This window comes from Pan paniscus, chromosome 5, assembly GCF_029289425.2.
Source record: "Pan paniscus chromosome 5, NHGRI_mPanPan1-v2.0_pri, whole genome shotgun sequence".
Lineage (NCBI taxonomy): Eukaryota > Metazoa > Chordata > Mammalia > Primates > Hominidae > Pan > Pan paniscus.
This window is the reverse complement of record NC_073254.2, coordinates 42,434,956-42,457,770: the sequence shown is the minus strand read 5'-3', so window position 1 is coordinate 42,457,770 and position 22,815 is coordinate 42,434,956. Positions and strand designations below refer to the sequence as shown.

Here is a 22,815-nt window from a genome sequence, read left to right as displayed (position 1 = left end):
GAGATGATAACACACATACACAAGCCAATTTGCCAGGGAAAATCTTGAATACTTATAAGAATGCTAGAGAGCTCACAGAAGAAAAGTTATAGAAATCTAGCATTCTGAATACAAGAATGGATGAGGTAAGGGCTTTCCTGGCCCACAAGAAGCTGATTTGAGCATATCTACCAAGCTGATGTATTTCTTTCATTTGAGATTTTCCATGTGGGTATGTCTCCTTACTATTATATACCCATGCATTCATTCATTTATCCAGCAAATACTGATCAAAAGCTCCTACGTTACTGGAGATATGCGAGTAAACAAAAGTTCCTCCTCTCATGAGCCTGTATTTTAGAACACACAAGCAATACATCAGCAAACTCTGGTACAGCATATAGTGACAAATTCTAGGGTGAAAAAAATAGGTGGGGATTATACAGATTTTATTTAGTCATACAAAGCCTCAATGAGAAGGTAACATTTAAGCAAAGACTCAAGTATTTTATCCTGTGCTCAAAAAAACTACCACAGGCTTACCTACAAGGCAGTCTTATTTTGAATACTCCTGACAGTTCAGAGTTTTAGCCACTGTCAGCAGAAGTCAGAGAAAACACTTTCTCTCCCACACGTATTTTTACATGGGGCTTCAAAGGGAATGTTCTCTGGCGGGCTTTCTCCAGACGACTTTTAATCCTCAAACCATCTGTCATTAACTACATTTAAGTGGTTTAAGCAGGCCCAAAATCCGGCTTGAAAAAATTCAAAGAAAACTTAACACTGCTTAGGAACGGGGGGCGGGGGGAGAATGTTTCACTTTAGCCAGCATGAGCTACATTAACCTGAATTTTTCCAACTTCAGTACAACCTTAGTTTTATTTCTGGCGTGTTGGCAAGAAATATACACACACCACAGTACAGGTTAGTAGAAAATTAGAAGCACCATCCGGTCAAAACCGGGCTGCGGAGATGGGAGGGCAATACACGAAGGAACTTTTGGCTACACTGAATGCTTACGGGAAAATGCCGGACATTATTAGATGTTAAGACTCCCAAAATTAGCATTCAAAAAGGGACAGGCTGTCTTACGAAACAGATTGTATAACGTCTGGAAATGGGCCCTATCTACTACAGGCAAAACAAGTACCAGGAAGAATTCCTGAGAGAAACAGATCTTTTCAGCGCGCATGTGGGTGGCTCTGAAAAGAGCCTTTGGGTATGTAATCGGTGAGTCCTTGAGACTCAAGCCCTCTCGCCGCGGATACGACGTGCGAGCTGGATGTCCTTGGGCATGATAGTCACCCGCTTGGCATGGATGGCGCACAGGTTGGTGTCCTCAAAGAGCCCCACCAGGTAGGCCTCGCATGCCTCTTGCAGCGCCATCACCGCGGAGCTCTGGAAGCGCAGGTCGGTCTTGAAGTCCTGCGCGATCTCACGCACCAGACGCTGAAAAGGCAGCTTTCTGATCAGCAGCTCGGTGGACTTCTGGTAGCGGCGAATCTCGCGGAGAGCCACTGTACCAGGCCGATAGCGATGGGGCTTCTTGACACCGCCGGTGGCCGGAGCGCTCTTCCGAGCCGCCTTGGTGGCCAGCTGCTTGCGCGGAGCCTTGCCGCCGGTGGACTTGCGAGCAGTCTGCTTCGTACGCGCCATGCCTTCAGAGCTAGATTCACTTCAGGAGAAAGAGAAAGCTAGCCGCTTATTTATAGTGAGAGTCTGAAGCTGATTGGACAAAAGTATGCCGAAGGCCTACCCAACAGTAACCGGATTGGCGAAGGACTCAAATTTTTGTTGTTCACCTATTCCTCTGACAGACTTAGCAGTTCATGGTCTCCATATTTTATTTTCTATTTTCGCTATACAGTTGTTCACTATACTAGCGATTTCCAGTGGAAATAAATGAGAGCAATATAAGTAATTTACATTTATCTAGGAGAACATTGTAACAAAACAAGGAAAAATTAATTTTTAATATTTTGCTTAATCCAATATAGCCAACATATTTCAATGTTATCGAAATTAAAATTGTTAGGTATTTTACACTTTTTGGCACTGACTTTTCCAAATGCAATGTGTATTTTATATAAAATTCATGCTATGGAATTTCCAATGATCACTATCCACAATTGGCTAGTGGCTGCAATACTGGACAGGACAGCCTTATACACCTGTCCCCTCAATTTTCTATCTTTTGACCACTTAAATTTTAAAAACTTCTATTTTTATAACCAAGAAAAGCTGGTTCGCATGTGAGAAATTCAAGGCCAAAAAATGTCAAAGAAACAACTTTATGTGAACTTTTCACTTTTAGATTAAAGTAATTCCATTGCAGCTTATTTTTCCAATACTCTAGAAATGTAATTCATTTTAAGAATCTATTACATTCGTACATCCAGATCTGATTCAGATTAAAAACATCAAGTCAGATATTTAAAAAGTGGATTTTACCATGCTGAAACAAATTAAGTCATCTCTATACTAAGAAATCAATTTGTGTGGCTGGGGGTGAGAAAGCTCGGGAAATTTTAATTTCAATGAATTTTCAGAAAATGCTTCAAAGAGAACTACCTGGCACCATAAGTAACTGTTCTAATTAATCTAATAATTATTCTCAACTCAATCATTAATGTTCAAATGCAATTAATTATACAGATTCGAGAGATATTTCTCAGAAATGAAGAATCCAAGTCGTTGATCTAGATTTGGATTGAACGTCGAATGCTCGGTTTGTCATTTACCAAGACCCAGAAAACATCTGGCCCCAAAGCAGACATGTTTGCTTCTCAACAGACTAAAAGTAAAACCCGACGGTGAACCATATAGAATTCAACATACTTGGATAATGCCAGCTTAGGAAAAACTAAATTTTCTTCCACTAAGCTTAAGATGAAGGAGGGTTTAATACTTTTAACGTTATCCAGGCTTTTTAAAAAGCTAACGAGATTGTCACTACCTAACCAAGACACCGAAGACTGATCTACGTAACCTTTGGAGTGGTTTAGAAGTAGGTAAAGACGAGAAATTACATTAAACATAGTGCTCAGTTCTTCCACAAAATTGTAGGTGGCTCTGAAAAGAGCCTTTGGTTCCTTTGGGACTGAGTTGCTGCAAACTAATCCAGGTTTCTACTTGCCCTTCGCCTTGTGGTGGCTCTCGGTCTTCTTGGGCAGTAGCACGGCCTGGATGTTGGGCAGGACGCCACCCTGTGCGATGGTGACTTTGCCCAGAAGCTTGTTGAGCTCCTCATCGTTGCGGATGGCCAGCTGGAGGTGACGCGGGATGATGCGAGTCTTCTTGTTGTCGCGGGCCGCGTTGCCAGCCAGCTCCAGGATCTCGGCGGTCAGGTACTCCAGCACCGCCGCCAGGTACACCGGCGCTCCAGCCCCGACCCGCTCCGCATAGTTGCCTTTGCGGAGGAGGCGATGCACTCGGCCTACGGGAAACTGAAGCCCGGCCCGAGAAGAGCGGGTCTTGGCCTTGGCGCGAGCTTTGCCTCCCTGCTTACCACGCCCAGACATGGCAAAAGGCCTATTATCTATACGGTCAAGAAAGACTGAAGTGAAATTAGAAAAACGTACATTTTATAGCCTCTACTGGGCGCGAAAAGGAAGCTGTGCGATTGGCTAACGTTTTATTTTTATTTAGACCAATAGGACTCGAGTATGCAGGATACCTATTTTGATTGGGCAAAACTGGCATCTGACGTCATCCACGGATAATCACCAATCAGCAGAGACCTTCCCACTACCTCGGCCGCATAAACTATTATATAAAGAGAGGAGACCAAGTTCTTGTTTTGGTTTTGCCAGTATTGTTTCATTATGCCCGAGCCGGCCAAGTCTGCTCCCGCCCCGAAGAAGGGCTCCAAGAAGGCGGTGACCAAGGCCCAGAAGAAGGATGGCAAGAAGCGCAAGCGCAGCCGCAAGGAGAGCTACTCCGTGTACGTGTACAAGGTGCTGAAGCAGGTCCACCCCGACACCGGCATCTCTTCTAAGGCCATGGGAATCATGAACTCCTTCGTCAACGACATCTTCGAGCGCATCGCAAGCGAGGCTTCCCGCCTGGCGCACTACAACAAGCGCTCGACCATCACCTCCAGGGAGATCCAGACCGCCGTGCGCCTGCTGCTTCCGGGGGAGCTGGCCAAGCACGCGGTGTCGGAGGGCACCAAGGCCGTCACCAAGTACACCAGCTCCAAGTAAATTCTCAAGGTCTTGTCCAACCCAAAGGCTCTTTTCAGAGCCACTCACTATTATCTAAAGAAGAGCTGGTTCGCTCTTCCTATCACTGGGGGGCGAGGGGTCATAAATCATTTTGATCTATCCACTAAATTAATCTAGCTCTTTGAAAGCCATTTAAGGTGAAATGTACATGAGGTACGTGCATATAACTGCCAACACCATAGAGGGTCCGACCTTTGCGCTTGAGGGCATAAACTAAGTCCTTAGCAGGGACTGCCTTGCGCTTTGCTCGTTCCGTGTAAGTCAGTCAAGCGCATCCGGGATCACGTTATCCGGAAATTCCTTGAGCATCCACGGGTTTCTAAAAAGATGAGACCAGAATGCGTTTGACACCGCCGGGCCAGGCTCCAGGTGGTGGGTCTGGTGATGTCTGGATGTTGCACAGCAACTTGCGGTGGCGCCCCCTTTACCCAATCCTTTCCCTCACTTGCGCAACCAGACATGATTTTAAGGCACGACAAAAGACCCGAGGTAAAAACCAAAAACAGCACTAGGGAAACAAGGCTGGCGTTTTTAATCTTTCCGACTAAATTGGAAACTAGAGGGGTGGGCGCGGTGGCTCATGCCTGTAATCCCAGCACTTTGGGAGGTGGAGGCGGGCGGATCCCTTGAGCCCAGGAGTTCGCAACCAGCCTGGGCAACATAGCAAAACCCCGTCTCTGCAAAAAGTACAAAAATTAGCCAGGAGTGGTGGCGCGCCCCTGTTGTCCCAGCTACTTAGGGGGCTGATGTGGGAGGATGGCTTGAGCCTGTTAGGCGGAGTTTACAGTGAGCTGAGATCGCACCACTGCACTCCAGCCTGGGTGATAAAGCCAGGCCTTGTCTCAGAAAAAAAAAAGTGGGGGATCAGTAAAAGTTAACACCTTGCCTTCTCCTAATTGTCAATGCCTGCTAGCAAAAGATGCCAGAGTAGATTTTTAAAAGTTTTTCTTGTTTTCACCCAAACCCAACTGTTTTTCGTATACTATTTACCATCCAATTTACTAACATTTATTAAGCATCTACTATTCACCATAGGCCAGTCATAGTATTCTGCTATAGGAATGGAAAATCCTGAATAAGCCTCCCAGACCTTAATTCTCAATCATTGCTGGTGGCCCCACAAATTGGTAGTGCTTTCATAAAGGAAAATTTGGTAATACCTGTCAAAATTTTAAAATGCACCTATCTTTACATCAGAAATTTCACCCCTAGGAATTTACTATTTTTGAAAATATGCAAAATAATATATGCAGGGTTTTCCAGCAGCACTGTTTGTAGTATAAGACTGAAGCAATTTGACTGATTAGCAATAAATTACAGTACATCATTCTATCTAGCAAAAAGTAAGAAGGCTCTTTTTCATAATTATTTACTGCTTATTATGTGCCAGATAATGTCCTAAAAAGCTCTCTACACACGTTAAATCATTTAGCTTTCATAACAACTTTGTGATAAATTACTATTTTTATACCTGTTTTACAGATCATAAAATGGGGGTTCAGAGAGCTCGAGTAAATTGCCTAAAGTGTGAAATTGTACAGTGGGAAAGTTGTCAATCAAAATGAAATCACTAATGTTAAGAAAATCCTGACACAGAGCCAAGAAAGGCCATAAAGAGAAGGTTCTCACGCTTGTATGCCTAATAACAAAAACTATCACAAAAGATGGTAAGAGCCACAACCATAAACACAGGCCATCAAAACCTTACACACAAAAAAAATACTTCTACAAGACCATTTGTCCAACAACTGCCTTCCCAACCTTGGACTGGCATCGCACTTGTTATTGTAACCCTCCTTATTTTTTTTTTTAAAAACCTTTGTCTTCCTTTACCTCCTTGTATACACATGTACTTTATAGCATATGGATTCCCATTACAATGCTTTATTCCCAAATAAATGTATTTTTCTTTAGAGAGCCTCTATGTTTGTTACTTAGGTTTGTAACAGGTAATGAGTAGTGAAAACATGATTCAAAACCAGAATCTGGTTTCAGAATCCCTATTTATAACCAGTGTATACTATACGGCTTCTCCAGGTGCTAATAATGGGATGATCTCCAAAATTTGCTGTCAAATGCAAAAAAAGCAAGATACAGGATAATGTGCAGTAGAATTTTGTGTGTGTGTTTGTGTGTGTGTATAAATGTAAAATATTTTTGGAAGGATACTGGATAAATTGCTATCAGTGGTGGCCTCTGAGGAAAGAGAAAGTTGGATGTCCTACAGACAGGGATGGATGGAGGATCTTTTCATTGTAACTTCTTATGGTCTTTGAATTTTGAATCCTATGTGTGTATTGTCCATCCATAAAAAAAAAATAGCGTAAAGAATCACTTCACTTGATTATCAGTAAAACACACATTATAAGATGATAAATGCTGCAGTAGAGATATGAATAAAAAGCCTAAGGAGCACAGAATAAATAATATTATGGGTGGGAGTGGGAAGAGTGCCAAATAGCATTCTGGGCAATAAGAAAATGGGTGTCACCTTCAAAAAAGCAGAAATATTGTGGTGTGGCTAAAGTCAGGGGTAGGCAGAAGGGAGCACCCACGGGGCTGAGCAAGTAGTCTGTGACTATGCTACACCAGTGGCCTCCTTCTGTATCACGGCAGGCTTCTCAAAATGAGGACTTCAGGATAAAACAACTAGATATAATCTGAGAAGGACTTACTAAGTGAGATTCTGAAATATTTTACACATAATTCCAGATGCCAATTTAACACTATTTATTTAAATGTTACTTAAATAACATTTATTTAAATGAGCAGACTCTGAAGTTATTTGTTAATCTAGCAGTCATAGAGTTTTCTTTGTTGGTCAGACCATGTGGGAGAAAAAGCAAAAGAAAGTACTCTTAGTCTCTTTTAGACTCTTACAAGTATTTGTCACCAGTTAAAAAGAGACATGTCAAATAGAGCATTGTTTTTTGTTTTGTTTTTTTGAGACGGAGTCTCACTCTTGTTGCCCAGGCTGGAGTGCAATAGCGTGATCTGGGTTCATTGCAAGCTCCGCGGGGTTCAAGCAATTCTCCTGCCTCAGCCTCCTGAGTAGCTGTGATTACAGGCACGCCCCACCACGCCCGGCTAATTTTTGTACTTTTAGTAGAGACAGGGTTTCGTCATGTTGGCCAGGCTGGTCTTGAACTCCTGGCCTCAGATGATCTGCCCGCCTCAGCCTCCCAAAGTGCTGGGATTACAGGCGTGAGCCACGGCGCCCGGCCCAAATAGAGCATTGTTACCGTCACAATATATAACTAAATAAGCCAATGAATCAAAATTGCACACTGAATAGATATATATCTATGGGATATTCAACTGTGTCTAATATTTGGACATTTTAGAAAATGCTTTTCAAGTTAAGTGATGCTCTGCAATTATCTTAACTTACAACAAACTATTTGGTGGCAGTTTTGGATACTGGTACTACTATGATCTGAATGGTTACCCTCCAAATATTTATGTTGAAAACAAAAACAAAAAACAAATACTTGTGTTGAAGCATAATCCCCAATGTGGTGGTATTAAGAGGTGGGGCCTTTGGGAGGTGAATAGGTCATAAGGATGGCGTCCTCATGAATGGGATTAGTACCCCTATAAAAGAGGGAGCTTGTTCAACCCCTATACCATATGAAGTTGCAGCAAGAAGATGCTATCTATGAAGCAGAGAGTGAGCCTCATTAGACATAGAATATGGTGTCTCCTTGATCTTAGACTTCCTAGCCTTTAGAACTGTAAGAAGTAAAATCCTGTTATTTGTTAGTCACCTAGTTTAGTGTATTTTCTTATAGCGGCCCAAAGAAACTAAGATGCAAAACTCCATATTGAACAGGAGAGAGAAAATCTAACACATCAGATCACATCCTTTGACTGTCTTTGTGAAGGAGAATTGTAATTCCGTAGCTTCAAGGAAGAGAGACCATGCCCTTACATCTGTGTGTGTGTGTGTGTGTGTGTGTGTGTGTGTGTGTGTGAATGATTTTGTTAATTAGGATTTTATAGGGCCAAGCGCGGTGGCTCCTGCCTGTAATCCCAGCACTTTGGGAGGCCGAGGTGGGCAGATCACCTGAGGTTGGGAGTCTGAGACCAGCCTGACCAACATGGGGAAACCCCGTCTCTACTTAAAATACAAAATTAGCTGGGCGTGGGGGCACATGCCTGTAATCCCAGCTACTCGGGAGGCTAAGTCAGGAAAATCGCTTGAACCAGGGAGGTGGAGGTTGCGGTGAGCCGAGATGGCGCCATTGCACTCCAGCCTGGGCAACAAGAGCGAAAGTCCGTTTCAAAAAAAAAAAAAAAAAAAAATGTATAGCCAGGCGCGGTGGCTCATGCCTGTATTCCCAGCACTTTGGGCGGCCGAGGCAGGAGGATCACTTGAGGCTAGGAGTTCGAGACCACCCTGCTCAACACAACATGGTAAAACCCCGTCTCTACTAAAAGTTTTTTTTAAATTAGGCAGTCATGGTGGCTCGCGCCTATAATCCCAGCTACTCGGGAGGCTGAGGCAGGAGAATCGCTTGAATCCGGGAGGTGGAGGTTGCAGTGAGCCGAGATCGAGCCACTGTACTCTAGCCTGGGCGACAGAGTGAGATCCTGTCTCAAAAAAAAAAAAAAAAAATTATTTGCAAGGCCATGTTCTAAAATTTTATTAGTAGGTATTAAATTATAAGAAGGAGTAGGCCTGAATGGATATTTGACATGAAGAAATATAAAAAGACTGGAAGAGGATTTTATTTCATAACAGGAGAATAAGAGAGCATACGTATCCTTCAACAGGGCTTTATTGTCTACCCTCTAGGTGATCCTTCTCTCAAATGAACATTTTGGCTTATTGTCAGGAATAAGGGTTTTTTTTGTTTTTGTTATTTTCATGCTTAACGTAGGTACAGTCCTCAACTTCTTTCATAAAAGCTTTTTTCTAAATTGATTTTTTTCATTACAACCTCATGTTCCCTTATAGGAACTTACTCTTCAGCCTGTCTCAGAACATATTTACAAGATATGAGCTATAATTGAATAATCATAGCATTTAAGGCTAGAAAACCTTAAGCAACGTCAGTTCATTTGTGCTGCTATAACGGAATATCTGAGTGAGTAATTTATAAAGGAATTAATTTTTCTCACAGTTCTGGAGGCTGGGAGTACAAGATTCAGGTCCCAGAAGATTCCATGGCTGCTGAAGGCCAGGTCTCTGCTTCCAAATTGGCACCTTGAGTCCTGTGTCTTTGGGGGAAGGTTGTGGGGAGTAACACTATGTCTTCCCATGGCAGAAGGACAAAAAGGGATGAACTCCCTTCCTCTGTCAAGCCCTTTTATAACAGCATTAATTCATTCCTGAAAGCAGAGCCCTCATGACTTAAACATTTTCCAAAAGACTCTACCTCCCAACCTTGTTGCACTGGGGCTTAAGTTTCCAACACATTAATTTTGGGGGACACATTTGTACCATACCAAAGAAGGTCCTGCAAACCTGACATTCTCCCCTAGCTTGCCTTCCTCTGCAATGTTTCCATGAGTGTCGGTTGTTATAACCTGGATGTACTGATGGAATGCTTCAGGTGGGAATTTTATTTATTTATTTATTTATTTATTTATTCATTCATTCATTCATTCATTTATTTGAGACGAAGTCTCGCTGTCACCCAGGCTGGAGTGCAGTGGTGCAATCTCTGCTCACTGCAACCTCTGCCTCCCACGTTCAAGCGATTCTCATGCCTCAGCCTCCCAAGTAGCTGGGACTACAGGTGCACACCATCGCACCCAGCTAATTTTTGTATTTTTAGTAGAGACGGGGTTTCACCATGTTGGCCAGGCTGATCTCAAACTCCTGAGCTCAGGTGATCCGCCTGCCTCGGCTTCTCAAAGTGATGGGATTACAGGCATGAGCCATTGCACCTGGCCTTTTCAAGCAGAGATTTTATTGGGATACTTGCATCTGAGGGATATATTCACAATAACAAAACTTATAAGAAAATAGTAAAGCTAGAATCATTGTGTTAATTATAGTGGAAGATGTGCCTGGACTTAGAACTGACCACAAATTGTTAATCAGAAATTGCTTTAGTAAGTAACAAATCAAAGTAAATGAAACAGCCTGGTTACTAAGGAATAGTTTCATAATTTTGAATGGGATTAAAACTTGTCTCTCTTACTGTTGGTGGAATCCTGTCTTAAACAGCCACACAGGCAATCTAGCATGAACTAATAGTCCTTCCTTGGTTGGTTTTGGGCTGCAACTCATTGATAATCATCATGCTTAGTTTGCCTTTGTTCCAATTCCAAGCAGGCCAACCACTTTCCCATGTACATATTGTAACCACCCAAGGGGTTAACCTTGCCCGCTGCCTAGACAGAGCTGATTCATCAAGACAGGGGAATTGCAATAGAGAAAGAGTAATTCACACAGAGCTGGCTGTGCAGGAGACTGGAGTTTTATTACTCAAATCAGTTTCCCTGGGCATTTGGGGAGCAGAGTTTTTAAGGATAACTTGGTGGATGGGGGGAAGCCAGTGAGCCAGGAGTGCTGAATGGTCAGAGATTAAATCATAGGGAGTTGAAGCTCTCTTCTTGTGCTGAGTCAGTTCCTGGGTGGGGGCTACAGGATCAGATGAGCCAGTTAATAGATCTGGGTGGTGCTATCTGACCCATCTTGAGTGCAGCATCTGCAAAATATCTCAAGCACCGATCTTAGGAGCAGTTAGGGAGGGTTAGAATCTTGTAGCCTCCAGCTGCCATAATTTTTAATCTTGTGGCTAATGTTAGTCCTACAAAGGCAATCCAGTCCCAAGGCAAGAAGGAGGTCTGCTTTGGGAAAGGGCTGTTAACATCTTTGTTTAAACTATAAACTACAAACTAAGTTTCTCCCTAAATTAGTTCAGCCTACACCCAGGAATGAACAAGGATGGCTTGGAGGTTAGAAGCAAGATGGAGTTGGTTAAATTCCATCTCTTTCACTGTCTCAGTCATAATTTTGCAAATGTGGCTTCAATATCTGTCATTAAATTGCTGGAATGTTACTTTATTTTGCATTTGACTATTTTTTTTAAATTTTTATTTGAGATGAAGTCTCGTTCTGTCGCCCAGGCTGGAGTGCAGTGGCACGATCTCTGCTCACCGCAACCTCCACCTCCCAGGTTCAAGCGATTCTCCTGCCTCAGCCTCCCGAGTAGCTGGGATTACAGGCGCGTGCCACTGCACCCGGCTAATTTTTTGTGTTTTTAGTAGAGATGGAGTTTCACCATGTTGGCCAGGCTGGTCTTGAACTCCTGACCTCAGTTAATCTGCCCGCCTTGGCCTCCCAAAGTGCTAGGATTACAGGCGTGAGCCACTGCGCCTGGCCCGATTATTTAATATCTGAGAAACATAAGAGGCTAAGAAAAGCTTTGAAAGAATGTCATCTATTTTATTTATGCTTATATTATGGCCAGGTTATATTTCTTTTTCTTTTTTTTTTTTTTTTTTGAGATGGAGTCTCACTCTGTTGCCCTGGAGTGCAATGGTGTGATCTCAGCTCACTGCAACCTCCACCTCCCGGGTTCAAGGGATTCTCCTACTTCAGCCTCCCAAGTAGCTGGGATTACAGGCACGTACCACCACGCCCGCCTAATTTTTTAAAAGTTTTTAGTAGAGACAGGGTTTCTCCATGTTGGCCAGGCTGGTCTCGAACTCCTGACCTCAGGTGATCCACCTGCCTCGGCCTCCCACATTGATGGGGTTACAGGCATGAGTCACCGTGCCTGGCCAACCAGGTTATATTTCTATAGTCTCTCCAAATTCTGGGAATGAACCCCACTTGAGGCCTACAACGCTAAATTCCCACATCCCCAAAAGATGTACTCAAATATTGGAGCAGTTAGCACAGTCCAGACTATCAAATGTGTTGACCTGAAATCTATTTTCTGTATGGACAAGAAGACTACAGACTGAGAATTTTAAAAGAAGATATTGCCATTCATAAGAATTGTGCTGCAGGAAGGAAAAGAGACGAGAAAACCTACAAGCTTAACCAAGAAAATGGATCTAACCTTCCATTCAGTGGCCCCCAGATCTTCCTGTTCCTTTCCATGCAATGAACAAACATAGGAGCTAGAACCTGGTTCCTTGGTTTAAAAAAAAAAAAAAAAAAAAAAAAAAAAAACAGCCAAAACTGAGGATCTAAGGTCATCTTGACCTTTGTGAGATCACCACAAAGAAACAAATGCCATTTTGTCCACTGTGTGATCACAAACAAGTCAGTGACACTCATTATACCAGTTTCCTTAACAGCAAAATAGGGGTGAAAATCAGCCTCGTTTTATCAGGAAGTTGTATGATTGAATAAGACAATGAATAAGATATATGTAGGCCAGGCATGGTGGCTCATGCCCGTAATCCCAGTACTTTGGGAGGCCGAGGTGGGCAGATCACTTGAGGTCAGGAGTTCAGGACCAGCCTGGCCAACATGGTGAAACCTCGTCTCTACTAAAATTACAAAAATTAGCCGGGCATGGTGGCACATGCCTGTAATCCCAGCTACTCGGAAGGCTAAGGCAGGAGAATCACTTGAACCCGGGAGGCAGAGGTTGCAGTGAGCCAAGACTGCGCCACTGAACTCCAGCCTGGGAAACAGAGAGAGGCTCTGTCACAAACAAACAAACAAACAAACAAACAAAAAAGACATATGTAACAGGGAAATAATTATCACCATGCATTAAGAGGAAAAGAATAATATAGAAATTACTGCAAATTATATTTATAAGTGAGGAAAATCACTCAGAGCCAGTAATTTTACCTCTATATGACCCCATCAGCCAGCTTAAAGGAAATTAACTTACTTAACCAAAAAAACATTTATTGAGCACTTAATATATGAGAGACAATATATTAGCATTGAGAATACACGCTGAAAATAGCCTGCTAAAATTCCTGTTCTTATGGTACTTTGAGGTGGGATTAAATTCCATAACATGTCATCACCTTGATAAGTGGTTTAGATAAAAATACAGCAGGAAAGGGGATAGGGAACTGGAGATTGCATTTTTAAGGAGGGCATACAAATGAGGTCTCATTGAACTGTCATTGGCATAAACTGGTGAGAGAGTATATTGCTACCTGGGGGAAGCTGTTTGGGGCAGAAGGAACTACGAGTGCAAAGTACCAGAGGCAGGCCTCTGCTTAGCATGTTCTGGGAACAGCAGGTTAGGCCATAGTGGTTGGAGCAAAGACAGCCATGGGGTGGGTAAGAAGTTTTGAGCTTCATCGTTCACCTTCTTGGCTCTTAGCCCAAAATGATTCCTGCATAGAGCCTCAAAAACCTGCACATTTTCTAAATAGCTGCTGAAAAAATGCACCACAAAATAAAAAAGAGAAAATGGCTCTGCCCCTGCTAAGATCTAGATCTAGGAAAGCAAATGATATTCTTGTACAATGATGCATAAAGGGATAAATTCTAATAAAGGAGTATTGGTCTCAGCTGTACCCCATCACCAAGACCAGTGCATGAAATGCAATACTGAGTGAATGATACCCAACAAATGTCTTATTATTGCTTCCTATAATAACAGTACATAGCACATAGAGGGTATCTTTGGGGGAATTTTCTTTAATCATCTACTTAAAGTTTTTTACTTTTCCGCATTTTATCCCACTCTTTCAGACTCCCAGGCCAACAATTTTGTAAACACCATTTTTGAAGATACATAACAAAGGAAACATGAACACTGATATTCACTAAGGCATTATTTATGGTGGCAAAAATTTTGAGACAGGCTTTTTGGGCAACACTGAGAGAGTAGTGTGAACCTAAAGTATCTGAAACAGGTCTCAATCAATTTAGAAAGTTTATTTTGCCAAGGTTAAGGATGTGTCCACGACACAGCTCAGGGGCTCCTGATGACATGTGCCCGAGGTGGTAGGGGCACAGCTTGGTTTTATATAGGGAGACATGAGACTCCAATCAATATGTTAAGATGTACATTGGTTCAGTCTGGAAAGGGACAACTCAAAATGTGGGGTAGGGGGAAGGTTCCAGGTCATAGGTAGATAAGAGACAAAAGGTTGCATTCTTTCGAGTCTCTGATTAGCCTTTCCCTTAATACACAATTTACATGTGAGGACGGATAGAGAAATAATTACTTATTCCTTAGTCCACTTAGTGAATCTGCATTTTTACATAAACAATAGGGCAGAAGAAGCAATCAGATATGCATTTGTCTCAGGTGAACAGAGGGATGACTTTCTGTCCTGCCTCTGTGAAGATAAGCTATCAACTTACATTGCCAGGGTGAAATTCAACAGAACTGTTTTAGGGTAAAGATCTTGAGGTCCACAAAGAATTTCCTTGTGGGCAAATTGTGAGGGAGGTATGTAGCTTTACGCTTTTTTTTTTTTTTGTCTTTTTTTTTTTTTTTCCTTTTTCTGGAGAACGGGGTCTGGTTATATTGCCCAGCAGGTCTCGAACTCCTGGGCTCAAGCTATCCTCCTGCCTCTTGCCTCCCTGAGAGCTGGGATTACAGGCGTGAGCCACCACGCCCGGCCTGAGGTATGTAGCTTTAAATAAAATAAAATAAAATAAAATAAAATAAAATAAAACTTTGTAACTATCTTATTTAGGAGTAAAATGGGAGGCAGCTTTGCTTGTCACAGTTCCCAGCTTGACTTTTCCCTTTATCTTAGTGATTTGGGGTCCTGATATTTATTTTCTTTTCACTGTAGATAGATACAATTCCTGTTTCTGGAGTTTTTCTGGTTATTATTACTGCATAACAAACTAGCTCCAAACTTGATGGCATAAAACAAGCATATTATTATATTCATGGATTCTGTGGTCAGGAAATAGGACAGAGCACAGCAGGGATTGCTACCTCTGCTCCAAGATGTCTGGAGCATCAGGTGTAAACTCACCAGCTTAGGGTGATTCTTGGGATAACCGCTGAAGGCTGGGATCATTTGGAAGCCTCTTCACTCGCATAGCTGGTAAATGATGCTGGCTGTGGCATGGGACTACCAGCCAGAGCATCTACATGTGTGGCCTGAGCTACTTAACAGTATGGTGGCTTCAGAGTGGTCAGACTTGTCATAGAGTAGCTCAAGATTCTGAAGGTGAGTCTCTCAGGACATCCAACCAGAAACTGTGACTTCCCATTTCAGAATAAAACAAAATCCTAACAAGGTCCTACACAGCATTGTAATTGTATGTGAGAGGATGATTCAGTGGGAGAGTACAAACAAGGATGGGAGCACGGATTTTACTATTAGAAAAGGCCCCAGAAAACCTAGATGAAAGATCCAAGGTCGTTTTGCAAAAATTGTGCACTCCTATGGTTAATTCTTTATGCAGTATTGTCCTGAGCATTGCAAGATTCTCGGTATCTCTGGTTCTGACCTGTGAAAGCCAGTTGTGCCCCAGTCATTGAAACAAGCAAAACACCCAGGCATTTCCAAAATACTCCTGTAGAGGGCAGTACAGTTTTGTTTAAAAACCCATTGTTTCATATTTAGCAGTTAAGAGCTAGTGTCTCAGGGATAAATATTTGTCAGAAGAAAAATTTAGTAAGCAGGCTTACAGGTGGCCCCATGGTGTAATGGTTAGCACTCTGGACTTTGAATCCAGCGATCCGAGTTCAAATCTCGGTGGGACCTTCTTGGCTCTTTTTTTTTTTTTTTCCCCACTTCTGCCAGTTATCTTGTCTCTTAAAACTAGAGTGATTCCTCGTAATCCAGTCCACCATACATCATAGTATCTTCTTAGCAGTAGTATCTATGTCAGTCCTCAGAAGTGTGAGACCACCTGTGGAAGCAAGCCCATGTGCACAATCAACACTACCAGGAACAACTCCCTAATTCTGTAACCTGTTCCCAGACACAGATGGGACAGAGGCGCCTGTCTGAAATGTCTCCCCATGTCTTGATTCCTAGAAAGGCATGTATGTGTGCATAATAGAGAAATGCCTGTTTTTAAAAGAATGACCACATTACTCTATCACTGGGAAAAAAAAGTATCTAACATGAGAAGTGATAAATATCTGATTTGAGGTTAACAAACTTGTAGTGGTACTGTTGTCCCTCCAGGCTTCACTCTCCATGGAACACTTTCAGTGAGGATGGGATTCAAGCCCACACATGAAAAGTGTACTGGATTAGCAAATGGTCAGGCCACCTCATCCTATCCTGGTTGCAAATTTCTCAAGTTCTTTCTTAGACTTATTTTTGGTAAAGCCTCTGCACTTTGATTAAGTTGATAGGCATGGTACTGTCAAACTGCTGGCAGCAGCTCATCAGCACGCAGGCCTTGCTGTCGTCTTAGAGACTCTCACACAAGTCCTTTCCCTTTTGCTTGAGATAGATTTTTTGCATTTTAGTGATTGCTACCCTAACTTGCACACAACTCCAGCCTCATCCATCACCATTCCTGCCACACACAGAGCCCAAAATTAGCTTTTAGTCACCGGCCATGGTAAAATTATTTCTATTCTTTATTTTTTCCCTCTCTTCTCATTTTCTACTTGCAAAACATTTTTGTTCTCCCCTCTACCCTCACGTTATGAGAGCTAGTTCTTTTACTCATTCTTCAAATATTAACTTAGACCTTCCAGACCTTCTTACTGAGGCCTTCACTGGGGTCCCTTTATAGGAGCTTAGATGCCCCATCTATGTCTCCTCAACACCCTCAATCTCCTTCTCACACCACCTCATAATTTAATTCTCATTTAATAAGCTCTCCCTCTTACTCTAGACAGCAAGTTCTCCTAGGGGAGAGACCAGTACTGTGGTCTTTCTCACCTTTCATTTTTCAGTTTCATTTTGCCTGGCTCATGTTCGTTCAAAAATACTTGCTGAGTGCATAAACTTTTATCTAATGTGATTTGATTATCCTGGAATCCAGGGTAGCCTGTCTCCATTTGGTTGCACATCTTTCTGCTCTGCTTCTTCACAAGTTTCTTTTCACTCTTTTTCCTTCACTGATCCCAAGTCTACATTCACTCTATGAACAAGTCTTCACCCAAGACTGGAGCAGAAGTCTCCCTGGGGATGAATTTCAATTATGACAGTATCTTAATGAGGGCTTTCAGTTAATAGCTAAAATAGGGATGGGAGGTATGTGATTAGATCACTATATTTTCACATTTTTGGAAGAGAATTCACCTTGGAAGAAAGGTTCCTTTCACTACCTTCTTGGCTAGTGGTCCAGAAGTCCATATATGCCTAGTTTGGGTACTTATCGGTTGTAGGGAGCCCAGGGCCTGACACCAGCCTAGCCTCTGGAAGGTAGTAACTAAACATTCTGGATTAAATTGAAGATTTTTAATTGCTACCTATAAGCAAAGATTTAAGCTAATAAATCCTGTGTCCTTTCTGAGAATACAGGGAGGAGACGGTAACCTCTGAACCCAGCACTTACTCTCACCATGGTCAATAGAGTTTCAACTTGCTGCTCTCATCACAGTTGGCCTGAGAGTGAGAGTCTGAGAAGGCTATAGGAGATAGCCCAGGAAAAGCACAGATGTATTCTTTATGCTAACCCAGAAGTCGCTGCTCAAGACACAGGCACCGTTCTACACGTGGTGCACTTCTTTTTTTTTTAACCTATCAGGTACCCCACATGGTCAAGAACATTAGGGCGGGGTGCAGTGGCTCACACCTGTAATCCCAACATTTTGGGAGGCCAAGGCCAGTGGATCACTTGAGGTCAGGAGTTCGAGACCAGCCTGGCCAACATGATGAAACCCTGTCTCTACTAAAAATACAAAAATTAGCTGGGTGTGGTAGCTGTAATTCCAGCTACTTGGGAGGCTGGGGCACAAGAATCGCTTGAATCCAGGAGACGGAGGTTGCAGTGCAGTGAGCCGAGATCGTGCCACTGCACTCCAGCCTGGGTGACAGAGGGAGATTGTCTCAAAAAAAAAAAAAAAAAAAAAGAAACTATTTTCCTCTTTGGCATTGGAAAATGTGATTGAACTAGTATATTCATGTCTGGCTGGTTATGTCCAGGGACAAGAAATCTATGGGGCTTTCTCTACTCAGGTTTGAAATCATCCTCTTTGTAAGGACTTTTTTTTTTTTTTTTAAGGAACTTTTCTTGTCTCCACCACGGCTTGAAAATTTGGAATCTCCCTTGGAGGATTTTTATCCTCTCTCCTGAGAGTTTCCTGCCACCTCTGTGCAAACAGGACTGTCCTTGACCATCCTCGACCTAAAGGAAATCATGTATACAGTGGTCCATTTCCAAGACAAAGTGCCTTAAATCGTCTTAGGTAAGCAAATTACAGAAGAAACAGGATACACTAGGCCCCTGCTTGCATAGCGATGCCTGCTTATCGGCTCGCCTCTCTTTCCCCGCCTCTTAGTCGCCCTCACCCGAACCAAAGTTCAGTCTAAGATTTTGAAAGTTTACTAGCCTGCAACATTGCTCGTTTTGTCTGTTCTTATCAGCCTGCCCAGCTACTTAGGTCATAAGTCAAATACTTGAAGAGCCCCCGAGCTAACTAGGATTGCAATGCATTGTGGGCTGCAACAAAATGCAGCAAGACAACCCTAAAGAAACACCTAAAGCCTCTAACCAACAATCAATAGGCGACATCCGGGAAGGTTGTGACCCCATAGTACTCAGCCTGTGAGGAACCCGGGGAGGGACCTGCGCACCACGGGATAAATCGGTTGTTCAAAGTGTGCTGGGTGTGCCTGTTCATCAGACAACCGATCGTGCAAGATCGTCGTTAAACTCTCACTTTTGCTGTTCTCCGGGTCTCTGAGTCCATTCTTTGGGTTTGGACGGTGAATTTGTTTCTCATAGACCTAGTCTAAGATTGAGGAACACTCCCAACCCAGCTTTCCAGAAAACACTGAATTTAAAGATTTTGCCTAATGACAGCCAGTTGCAAAAATTCCGTTGCAAAGAAATCCAGCAGGAATCCTGATAAAAAGAAGCCTGTATTTGCAGGGAGAGTTACTGGGTTGTGGTTTTCTTGTTTGTTTGGCGTTGGGAACTGTTGTCATCCACAAGAGGGCGCGTGCGGTCCTCGAAGACCACTTCCAGAGTGTCCGTGTGTCCGTTTAAAAATCTGAAATCCCGGAAACCGACCCCAACCTGCAAACTGTTACTTTCAATTTGCACTAAGCACGCTGTCCATGAACAGGCGTCGAATCTAGGTTAAGCTACTTGGAGCAGAGCTGCATTCCTCTCTACCACTAAGGAAATTGCTGAAGCGCTCGCTTCTAAATGTGTACTGAATATCGTGGCGCTCCTACTCAGCTAAAAGCCACCAGGAGGCGTTTATAAAGATGCTAGGGTAGGGCCGACTGAGAACATCCCCAGAGACCCATCACAGCAATCAGCTGTGGTGTAGGGGGTGGATTTTCACAGTATGGGCTCCTGTGTATGTGCGAAAAAGGGGGTATGAGAAGCAGGGATGAGGAATCTTTTTTGTGTCCGTTTGGGAGTCTCCCCTGCGCATATTTCCCGTTGGTGAGCCGGCAGTAGGAAGCCCGCGGGGCCGCGCGCTATCCCGGGAAACTCCCAAGGGGCTTTCCTTTCCCCCTTCCCTTCGCCCCCTCAGTTGAGCTCCCAGGAATGCTGGGATTTTCCTCCAGTCTTATCTTGCAAGTTCACTTATTTCAGTTTTCCGTAAACACCAACGTCTCCTCTGCAACTTGGGAAAATCTTTCCACGCACGTCCTCAAACGCGCCATACACCACCCCTAATAAACGACGTTTTTTTTGTGAAAGCAATAGGATCTGATCACAAAGCAGAATGAAAGATCTCAGGTCTCTCACAGGCTCCTCACCTGTAAAATAAAGACAATAGTTCGCATCTCACCAGGTTACTGTGAGCGTTCGATGAGGTAACAATACAGAACACTAGTCACAAAACCTGGCACACGATAAGGGCTCGGTTTTGTTCGACGACTTCACTTTTTTTCCAGTGAAGAAACAGAGGCCCGAGGGGGCACCAAGTTTCTGAACACCCTGGAAGGAAAGGTCTGGGGTGCGAAGGGTGGGGTGTGCTGACATTGGAAAACCACATCAGACTTTAGAAAGGAAGAACTAGGTCATGAAAGAATTCAGGGAAAACCGCTAGCAAATTGGCCCCATGGTGTAATGGTGAGCGCTCTGGACTCTGAATCCAGCGATTCGAGTTCAAATCTCGGTGGGACCTAGCTTGTCGTTTTAAGGTTCAGTCGTGTGACTTTTAAGTTTCAGTAGTATGACTTCTCTGTGATATAAAAGCAATCATGCAATTTCTACACACCTTTCTCATTCTATCTATCCTGGAGTTTTATTCACAAACACACGAGTTAAATGGGGTGTGGGAAGATTTATCTCTTTTGTTAAATGATGTATTTTCTTTTTTTTTTGTAAGGCATCATAAATGATATATTTTCAACACAATTTTATTTTTTATATATTTATAAGTACTTATCAAATATTATATACTTAATTTTTATTGATTGCATAATACCACCATTAAATTTAAAAACAACTAAAGCCAGAGGAAAAACACTTAAAATACAGATAATTACTGGTAGTGACTAAAAATTATATATCAATTTTAAATCTGTTTCAGAATGCTATGATGGAGTGATCAGTCAGTCATAGCCTTTAAGCATAAACGTGTAATATAGTGGGCTTAAAATTCTATGGAAGATATGGAATAGAAATATCTTTTAAAGATAGAAAAAGAATTTATGCACGTTTTCAACTGTTAAATATAATTATGCTAAGTATATTTTTAAAGAATCCTAGTACATGCCAGGTTGTTAGCTTTTAGGTTCCAATACACAAATTTCACTGAGTCATTAGACACTTCTAATTTGTATTTCATCAGATGCTGGCAATTACATTCTTTAGAATGATTTAAATTTGTAAAGAAACATTTTAGAACACCACTGGAAAACAATGTGTGAAAGCACAAAAATATTTTTGCAATTCTTAAAGATTCCAAGGGATTAAAATAGCTTAAAGACAGTGTTTTCATGAAAATAATACCGTAATAGGACAAAGCAACTCCCTTGTCATCTCATGCTCAGACTCTTTCGTTTCTATTTTTCAAGTGCATTTTTTTCTGTAAATTTCCTATTTGTGTACATTTGATTTAAGATGGTTTGTATTTTTATTATGATTTTGAAGGCATTCATAGAAGCATATTTTTATTAATCCATTCTTGCTCAAATATGTCTTGTGTAACAGTTTCCAAGTCAATATTTTTTTCTTCTGAGTTCTCTTATTAATTTCCTCTGCATGTGTTGTTGTTTTATGTTTTGTATTTAAATCAGTAATCTATCTGAAACTTAATTTCTTACACACTTGAGAGGTCTACCTTTGTTTTCCTTCATAGGTAAAGTTAGCTGTGCCGTCACAATTTATTTTAAAATCACCTTTGGGCTGGGCGCGGTGACTCAAGCCTATAATCTCAGCTCTTTGGAAGGCTGAGGCGGGCGGATCACGAGGTCAGTACATCGAGACCATCCTGGCTAACACGGTGAAACACCGTCTTTACTAAAAATAAAAAAAAATTAGCCGGGTGCGGTGGCACGCACCTGTAATCCCAGCTACTCGGGAGGCTGAGGCAGGAGAATCGCTTGAACCTGGGAGGCGAAGGCTGCAGTGAGCCAAGATCTTGCCAATGCACTGCAGCCTGGGATCTTTTGATTAGTTTTTTAAATTCATTTTATATCCCGAAAGCATTCTTCCTCTATGGTATTCAACATTTTCAGGCATGTGGGAATAAAGAGATAGAGGTTGAAGACTCAAATATTCCATTTTGTAGTTTCCAGCTTCTGGTAAAGAACTAAGAACTCATTAGGCTGTTGATGAGCTTACATATGAACCAGTAGTCTGGAGTGCAGAAACCCCAGGAGTCGGATTCCAATGCTTTGGCCCAGTGGTTAGTTACCTTACTCATAATGAAGATGTTGGTGCCATTAAGCACAGCAGAGTTTCCTTGGGAACCCTGCAGGCTTTGAAGAGATCCAGAAAACAACAATAGGTCACAAACAGACCTTGGTGACTTTGGCATTCATTTGAGATATTTGGAATATGTTCCAAAGTTGGGCCAAGCTAAAAGATAAAAATTTTCTTAAAAGAAAAACAGATATTTGGAAATATGATAAAGCTCAAGTTTGTATAACAAAGGTTAATTTTGAAAAGAATGGTTAATTTGAAAACAAGGGTTAATCTCTCAATGGCATCTTTTGATTTTCATGATCCACACCTCAAGGGCAGTCTGGCCTTCCTATTTTTCTCTTTCCTTATCCCACTATTCCCTTTTCCTTCTCTATTTCTTCCATTAGCTCTGTTTTGTTTTCTTTATTTCCTTTCCTGCCCATGCACAAAGTAAATCAATGATAAAATATTGTCACTGTGCTCTTTTTAAGATATATTGAGGACTACATTTAAGGTTTGAAACTGTCAGAAGCACTAGAATCACAGCAAGCTTGTTTATAACTTGTAGCTAAATACCTAAAGATTAAATGGCAGTTTCAAATCCTAAAGTTACATGGATGTGTTTATACTATGCATGAATCTAAGAATTTGTGTGGGTAAATTTCATTCTAAGCAGTGATACATCTGAAAGGATGACAATAAGTACAATTAATCAATTAATGACACCCATTGCTTTCACTACCGTGTTTT

The 22,815-nt window shown here is 42.2% G+C and overlaps 3 protein-coding genes and 2 non-coding genes across 5 annotated transcripts; 3 read left to right on the top strand and 2 right to left on the bottom strand.

The window, feature by feature from the left end:
* Positions 1 to 412: 412 nt before the first annotated feature.
* Positions 413 to 1,635, bottom strand: LOC100985978 (histone H3.1). The gene has a single exon (XM_057302452.2). It carries the CDS (start codon positions 1,633 to 1,635, stop codon positions 1,225 to 1,227), a length of 411 nt encoding a protein of 136 aa, XP_057158435.1. The 3' UTR covers positions 413 to 1,224.
* On the bottom strand, positions 413 to 3,500 carry LOC103783475 (histone H2A type 1). The gene has a single exon (XM_008955026.6). It carries the CDS (start codon positions 3,498 to 3,500, stop codon positions 3,108 to 3,110), a length of 393 nt encoding a protein of 130 aa, XP_008953274.1. The 3' UTR covers positions 413 to 3,107.
* Positions 3,501 to 3,613: 113 nt separating this feature from the next.
* Positions 3,614 to 6,152, top strand: LOC100986973 (histone H2B type 1-F/J/L). Its single transcript, XM_003829686.5, has one exon. It carries the CDS (start codon positions 3,804 to 3,806, stop codon positions 4,182 to 4,184), a length of 381 nt encoding a protein of 126 aa, XP_003829734.1. The 5' UTR covers positions 3,614 to 3,803; the 3' UTR covers positions 4,185 to 6,152.
* Positions 6,153 to 15,752: 9,600 nt separating this feature from the next.
* Positions 15,753 to 15,824, top strand: TRNAQ-UUG (transfer RNA glutamine (anticodon UUG)). Its single transcript has one exon. It is a non-coding gene; the product is annotated as a tRNA-Gln (tRNA).
* Positions 15,825 to 20,266: 4,442 nt separating this feature from the next.
* On the top strand, positions 20,267 to 20,338 carry TRNAQ-CUG (transfer RNA glutamine (anticodon CUG)). Its single transcript has one exon. It is a non-coding gene; the product is annotated as a tRNA-Gln (tRNA).
* The last annotated feature ends 2,477 nt before the right edge of the window (positions 20,339 to 22,815 follow it).

Coding starts and splice junctions, on each gene's coding strand:
- LOC103783475 (XM_008955026.6), bottom strand. CDS start 3,500: ATGTCTGGGCGTGGTAAGCAGGGAGGCAAAGCTCGCGCCAAGGCCAAG.
- LOC100986973 (XM_003829686.5), top strand. CDS start 3,804: ATGCCCGAGCCGGCCAAGTCTGCTCCCGCCCCGAAGAAGGGCTCCAAG.
- LOC100985978 (XM_057302452.2), bottom strand. CDS start 1,635: ATGGCGCGTACGAAGCAGACTGCTCGCAAGTCCACCGGCGGCAAGGCT.